At 53.2% G+C, this 7,291-nt stretch overlaps 1 protein-coding gene across 1 annotated transcript in view; it reads right to left on the bottom strand.

Moving 5' to 3' along the window:
- Positions 1 to 6,827, bottom strand: part of LOC119958277 (chromodomain-helicase-DNA-binding protein 3-like) — a 110,145-nt gene extending 103,318 nt beyond the window's left edge. The window contains exon 1 of the mRNA XM_038786708.1: positions 6,648 to 6,827. Within this exon, the coding sequence (XP_038642636.1) occupies positions 6,648 to 6,803 (156 nt within the window). The 5' untranslated portion in view covers positions 6,804 to 6,827. The remainder of the gene's footprint in view (positions 1 to 6,647) is intronic.
- Positions 6,828 to 7,291: the final 464 nt, after the last annotated feature.

Below are 7,291 nucleotides of genomic sequence, written 5' to 3' on the forward strand. Positions count from 1 at the left end.
CGGTATATACCTATCCCTGCCCATTGCTAAAGTAAACATAACCGAATTGTGATCAATATCACCAAAGTGCTCACCTACATCTAAATCTAACACCTGGCCGGGTTCATTACCCAGTACCAAATCAAATGTGGCCTCGCCCCTTGTTGGCCTGTCTACATACTGTGTCAGAAAACCCTCCTGCACACACTGCACAAAAACTGACCCATCTATAGTACTCGAACTATAGTATTTCCAGTCAATATTTGGAAAGTTAAAGTCCCCCATAACAACTACCCTGTTACTCTCGCTCCTGTCGAGAATCATCTTTGCAATCCTTTCCTCTACATCTCTGGAACTATTCGGAGGTCTATAGACAACTCCCAACAAGGTGACCCCTCCTCTCCTGTTCCTAACCTCGGCCCATACTACATCAGTAGACGAGTCCTCAAACGTCCTTTCTACCGCCGTAATACTTTCCTTGATTAACAATGCCACCCCCCCCCCCCCCCCCTCTTTTACCATCTTCTCTGTTCTTACAGAAACATCTAAATCCTGGAACCTGCAACAACCATTCCTGTCCCTGCTCTACCCATGTCTCCAAAATCGCCACAACATCGAGATCCCAGGTACCAACCCATGCTGCAAGCTCACCCACCTTATTCCGGATGCTCCTGGCGTTGAAGTAGACACACTTCAAACCAGCGTCCTGCTTGCCGGTGCCCTCTTTCGAACTTTTAACCCTATCCCTGACCTCACTACTCTCAACATCCTGTACACTGGGACTACAATTTAGGTTCCCATCCCCCTGCTGAATTAGTTTAAACCCCCCCCGAAGAGCACTAGCAAATCTCCCCCCCCCAGGATATTGGTACCCCTCTGGCTCAGGTATACTATAGAAGCCAGCTATTTTCTGTAGGTAAAAGCTAGCTACTGAGCGAGCAGCCTTCTGCTTCCAGAATAAAGAACATTCCAGCACAGTAACAGGCCCCCCCCACCCACCAAGGACGTGGCAGAGCGCACGCCGTTGGGGGAACCTGTCCCAAACCAGGTGTTGGAAGATGCGTCATTCTTGGCGAGGCCAAATAACCGCCTGCAGCAGGTTGCACCAAGCGCATCGCAGGCACGGGGAAAGGCTAGACTAGCCAAGTCTCCTGGTCCACCCCTGGGGGCCACTCCCAGCAGGAGTGTAAATAAACACTGCTTTAGCCACAGAGAGCCAATGACCACTCTGTCCACTTTGATAGTTGTCATGCATCTGGCCACTAATAATAATAATAAAAATAATAATAATAATAATCGTTATTATTGTCACAAGTAGGTTTACATTGACGCTGCAACAAAGTTACCGTGAAAAGCCCCTAGTCGCCACACTCCGGCGCCTGTTCGAGGGAGAATTCAGAATGTCCAATTCACCTGACAAGCACGTCTTCCGGGGCTTGTGGAAGGAAACCGGAGCGTCCGGAAGAAACCCACGCAGACACGGGGAGGACGTGCAGACTCCGCACAGACGGCCAAGCCGGGAACCGAACCTGGGACCCTGGAGCTGTGAAGCAACCGTGCTAACCACTGTGCTACCGTGCCACCCACCAGCATTGGGAATACAGAGTCAGGTTTGTTCTGTTGGTGACCACGTCCTTAAGCGATAAGACTGGAATCCATCTTGGGGAGGGTTAGATAGAATACGGTATTCTCAGGGTGCAGTTACAGGCTGGAATTGATCCAGGGAGCTACTGAAGATCAGAACGGGCTTCATAGGGGTGCACATCACCAAGAATCTATCCTGGTCCACTCACGTCGACGCTATCACCAAGAAAGCACAACAGCGCCTATACTTCCTCAGGAAACTAAGGAAATTCGGCATGTCCACATTAACTCTGACCAACTTTTACAGATGCACTATAGAGAGCATCCTATCGGGCTGCATCACAGCCTGGGTATGGCAACTGCTCGGCCCAGGACCGCAAGGAACTTCAGAGAGCCGTGAATACCGCCAAGTCCATCACACGAGCCTGCCTCCCATCCATTGACTCCATCTACACCTCCCGCTGCCTGGGGAAAGCGGGCAGCATAATCAAAGACCCCCTCCCACCCGGCTTATTCACTCTTCCAACTTCTTCCATCGGGCAGGAGATACAGAAGTCTGAGAACACGCACGGACAGACTCAAAAACAGCTTCTTCCCCACTGTCACCAGACTCCTAAATAGAACATAGAACAGTACAGCACAGAACAGGCCCTTCGGCCCTCAATGTTGTGCCGAGCCATGATCGCCCTACTCAAACCCACGTATACACCCTATACCCGTAACCCAACAACCCCCCCCCTTAACCTTACTTTCTAGGACACTACGGGCAATTTAGCATGGCCAATCCACCTAACTCGCACATCTTTGGACTGTGGGAGGAAACCGGAGCACCCGGAGGAAACCCACGCACACACGGGGAGGACGTGCAGACTCCACACAGACAGTGACCCAGCCGGGAATCGAACCTGGGACCCTGGAGCTGTGAAGCATTTATGCTAACCACCATGCTACCCTGCTGCCCCTCTTATGGACTGACCTCATTAACACTACACCCTGTCTGCTTCACCCGATACCAATGCTTATGTAGTTACATTGTATATATTGTGTTGCCCTATTATGTATTCTCATGTATTTTCTTGAATACTGTTTAATTCCCTTTTCTTCCCATGTACTTAATGATCTGTTGAGCTGCTTGCAGAAAAATACTTTTCACTGTACCTCGGTACACGTGACCATAAACAAATCCAATCCAATCCACACCGACGCTCCGCCGTCTGCTCACCAGAGTCCAGCCTCGAGCAAACTGCTGGCTTGAGCTTGAACACACCGTGCACAGTTCAAGCGGTCAGATATTTTGTTCTGGATGTTGCTTTAACTTAGAACAGTACAGCACAGAACAGGCCCTTCGGCCCTCAATGTTGTGCCGAGCCATGATCACCCTACTCAAACCTACGTATCCACCCTATACCCGTAACCCAACAACCCCCCCCCTTAACCTTACTTTTTACTTAGGACACTACGGGCAATTTAGCATGGCCAATCCACCTAACCCGCACATCTTTGGACTGTGGGAGGAAACCGGAGCACCCGGAGGAAACCCACGCACACAGGGGGAGGACGTGCAGACTCCACACAGACAGTGACCCAGCCGGGAATCGAACCTGGGACCCTGGAGCTGTGAAGCATTTATGCTAACCACCATGCTACCCTGCTGCCCCAAACTTGCAGCTAGTCTCATACTAGCTTAATAACTGTATTAAAACGGTCAGCAACGAGCAACAGATGATCCATGTCATAATATGGCCAGCGTACCCTCGGGTGACACATGTCCCATTGGCTGAGTGAGTGCAATCAGACACCCCATACATTTGACGTGAATAATTAACAAATCTTCACTCGGGTTAACCAGACTCCGAGCGTTTTGCAGCCCTGATCGTTATTTCATTTACCTTGTGCAAACATTAAACTTTAGAGTGTTCAATTCTGGTCGCCACGCCACCAGAAGGGTATGGATGCTTTAGAGAGGGTGCAGAAGAGATTTACCAGGATGCTGCCTGGTATGGAGGGCATTAGCTATGAGGAGAGGTTGGATAAACTCGGTCTGTTCTCACTGGAACGACGGAGGTTGAGGGGCGACCCGATAGAGGGTCTACAAAATTGTGAGGGGCATAGACAGAGTGGATAGTCAGAGGCTCTTTCCTAGGGTAGGTGAGTCGAGTACTAGGGGACATAGGTTTAAAGTGGGTGGGGGAAAGTTTAGAACAGATGTGCGAGACAAGTCAATACAGAGGGTGGTAACGTGCTGCCTGGGGAGGGGGTGGAAGCCGGTACGATAGCGGCATTTAAGGGACATCTAGACAAATATATGAATAGGGTGGGAATGGAAGGATACGGACTCTGTAAGTGCAGACAGTTTTAGTTGAGGCAGGTACTATGGTCAGTACAGGCTTGGAGGGCCGAAGGGCCTGTTCCTGTGCCATATTGTTCTTTCTAACCAATTTTTTTTTTTCCAATTAAGGGGCAATTCAGCGTGGCCAATCCACCTACTCTGCACATCTTTTGGGTTGTGGGGGCGAAACCCACGCAGACACGGGGAGAATGTGCAAGCCCCACACGGACAGTGACCCGGGGCCAGGATCGAACCTGGGACCTCGGCGCCGTGAGGCAGCAGGGCTAACCCACTGTGCCACCGTCCTGCCCTGGGACCTCAGCGCCGTGAGGCAGCAGGGCTAACCCACTGTGCCACCGTCCTGCCCTGGGACCTCAGCGCCGTGAGGCAGCAGGGCTAACCCACTGTGCCACCCTCCTGCCCTGGGACCTCAGCGCCGTGAGGCAGCAGGGCTAACCCACTGTGCCACCCTCCTGCCCTGGGACCTCAGCGCCGTGAGGCAGCAGGGCTAACCCACTGCCCCACCGTGCTGCCCTGGGACCTCGGCGCCGTGAGGCAGCAGGGCTAACCCACTGTGCCACCGTCCTGCCCTGGGACCTCAGCGCCGTGAGGCAGCAGGGCTAACCCACTGTGCCACCCTCCTGCCCTGGGACCTCAGCGCCGTGAGGCAGCAGGGCTAACCCACTGCGCCACCCTCCTGCCCTGGGACCTCGGCGCCGTGAGGCAGCAGGGCTAACCCACTGCGCCACCCTCCTGCCCTGGGACCTCGGCGCCGTGAGGCAGCAGGGCTAACCACTAGGCCACCCTCCTGCCCTGGGACCTCGGCACCGTGAGGCAGCAGGGCTAACCCACTGCGCCACCGTGTTCAAATATGAAACTTGCTCTTCCCTTCTCACTGCCACTTGTATAAAAAGGTAACAGCTGGAGTGCTTGGGTGAGCAATAACTCCGTATTGCTCTGCAGTGTACACACTACACGCACCCCCCCCCCTCCCCCCCCCCCCCCCCACAGACACTTGATCAATGTGACAGCCGCTCTAACAGTCCTCGCGCTCACCGCGAGCAATGCCAACTCAGAGATGACAACTCTGTCTGTCCTGGCCTTTAACTTCCAGCCTAACTCCCTAAACTTGTTTATTACCTCCACACCCCTTGCCCTACCTTTGTCGTTGGTACCAATGTGAACCACGACTTCTGTCTGCTCACCCTCCCCCTTCAGGATCCTGAAGACACGATCCGAGACATCCCTGGCACCCGGGTGGCAACATACCTTCCGGGAGTCCCGCTCGCGACCACAGAATCTCCTATCTATTCCCCTAACCATTGAATCTCCTATTACTATTGCTTTTCTATGCTCCCCCCTTCCCTTCTGAGCCCCAGAGCCAGAGACCTGGCCGCTGGGGCCTTCCCCCGGTAGGTCATCCCCCCCAACAGCATCCAAAACGGTATACTTGTTTTGAAGGGGAACGGCCACGAGGGATCCCTGCACTGTCTGCCTGTTAGTTATACGAGATGCCGAGCGGTCCCGGATTTCCTAAGCCAGCTGCACGTCCGTCCATGCTTTCTCTCTCCTGTCCGCTGTGTCACTTCCAACGTACGTCTACTTGCTTTCCTTCAAATACATTCGACACGCTGAAAGATTAAACAGGGGCTCTTTCCTTCGGAGAAGGAAGGCAGAGGGGCGGCCTGAACGAGATTTTGAAAACTCTGAAGGGGGGGGGGAGACCAGAACCCGGAGCCGTCGATATCACTGATAAAGCCCAATGGGAGAATTCAGGAGAAACGGGGAGCAGTCGAGGGGAATAATATCGAGATGGGGGGGGGAGGGGGTGCTGGACAAACACAAGAGGGGGAGAGGAATAGAAGGGATTTGCGGATTGGCGAGATAGAGAACGGCTGTGGTGCAGGAATACCTGCATGGCGCGGATGGGCCGAATGGTCTGATGCTGTGCTGGAAAGTGTACAATCATGTCGATAATCTTGGTCTCTAAATTAATAAGAGTTCGCCCAGACATGACGATTCACTTCCACGTGATAATTTTGAACCGTATTTCGGAGGCACGGCCTGCAAGGCAGATAACACGTCCAAAAAAGGTTTGAAGCCGCCATCCTTAAGGAACAGAGAACAATGCAGCACAGGAACAGGCCCTTCGGCCCTCCAGACTTGTACTGGTCAATGATACCAACTCTGGCCCAAACCCTCAGCCCTTCCTTGTGCCGTATCCCTCTATACCCATCCTGTCCATGTGTTTGTCGAGATGCCTTTTGAACGCCGTTAATGTATCTGTTTCCACAGCCTCCCCCTGGCAACGCGATCCAGGCACTCACCACCCTCTGTGTAAAAACCCTGCCTCACACATCTCCTCTAAACTTTGCCCCACGGACCTTAAACCCATGCCCCCTGGTGACTGATCCCTCCACCCTGGGAAAGAGTGCCTGCCCATCCACTCTGTCCATGCCCCTCATAATCCTGTAGACCTCCATCAGGTCGCCCCTCAACCTCCGTCTTTCTAATGAAAACAGTCCGAGTCCATTCAGCCCCTCCGCACAGCTGACACTCGCAGGACATCTCGATTCCTCTCACACTGCACCTCGGGCAGGATACATGCATCCTGGATGCATTCTGTCCATAATGAAACACGACTGCGAGTGGAGGGGGCTGGTGGGCGTAGGGTGGAAGATGCCGATAGGGCCCCTCGGCATACATGGCTGACTGGGGCAGGGAAGAGGGCGAACGATCAATTACGGCCACTCACCAGTTTCTTCCGCTTCCTGGCCTTAGCTGGTTTGTTTTCCTTCTGTTTTTTCAACAGTTTCTTCTTTTTCCTCCGTGCACCCTCGCTGTCCGACTGCTCCACAGTCTCCTCCACCTCCACGGCCTCCTCCACCTCCACAGCCTCCTCCACCTCCATATTGTCTTCTAAAACTAGAGAAGAAGTCGGATTCAGTGCAGCAGGTGAGAGGACGGGTGGGGGCCATACGACAGCGAGAACGAAACCAGACCCAGCGGTCAGCAAGCCCAAGGGTGCGCAGGTCAGACGGAATGGCCAGGAAGAGATTGCCACTTGGTGTCCAAAAGCTGAGGGGGAGATACGGGGATAGGGCAGGGAAGTGGGCCACAATAAGTGCCCTTTCACAGGGCAGGTACAAACTCGATGGGCGGAATGACCTCCTTCTGCACGGTAGGGATTTTATGATTTAAAAAACGGTACATAGAGAATAACAGGTAACCGTGTACAGTCTGTTCTATCATCCTGGGAGTGTTTGATGGAGACAGTGTCGAGGGAGCTTTACTCTGTATCTAACCCCGTGCTGTACCTGTCCTGGGAGTGTTTGATGGGGACAGTGTAGAGGGAGCTTTACTCTGTATCTAACCCCGTGCTGTACCTGTCCTGGGAGT

Source organism: Scyliorhinus canicula, chromosome 29 (assembly GCF_902713615.1).
Source record: "Scyliorhinus canicula chromosome 29, sScyCan1.1, whole genome shotgun sequence".
NCBI classification, from domain to species: Eukaryota; Metazoa; Chordata; class Chondrichthyes; order Carcharhiniformes; family Scyliorhinidae; genus Scyliorhinus; species Scyliorhinus canicula.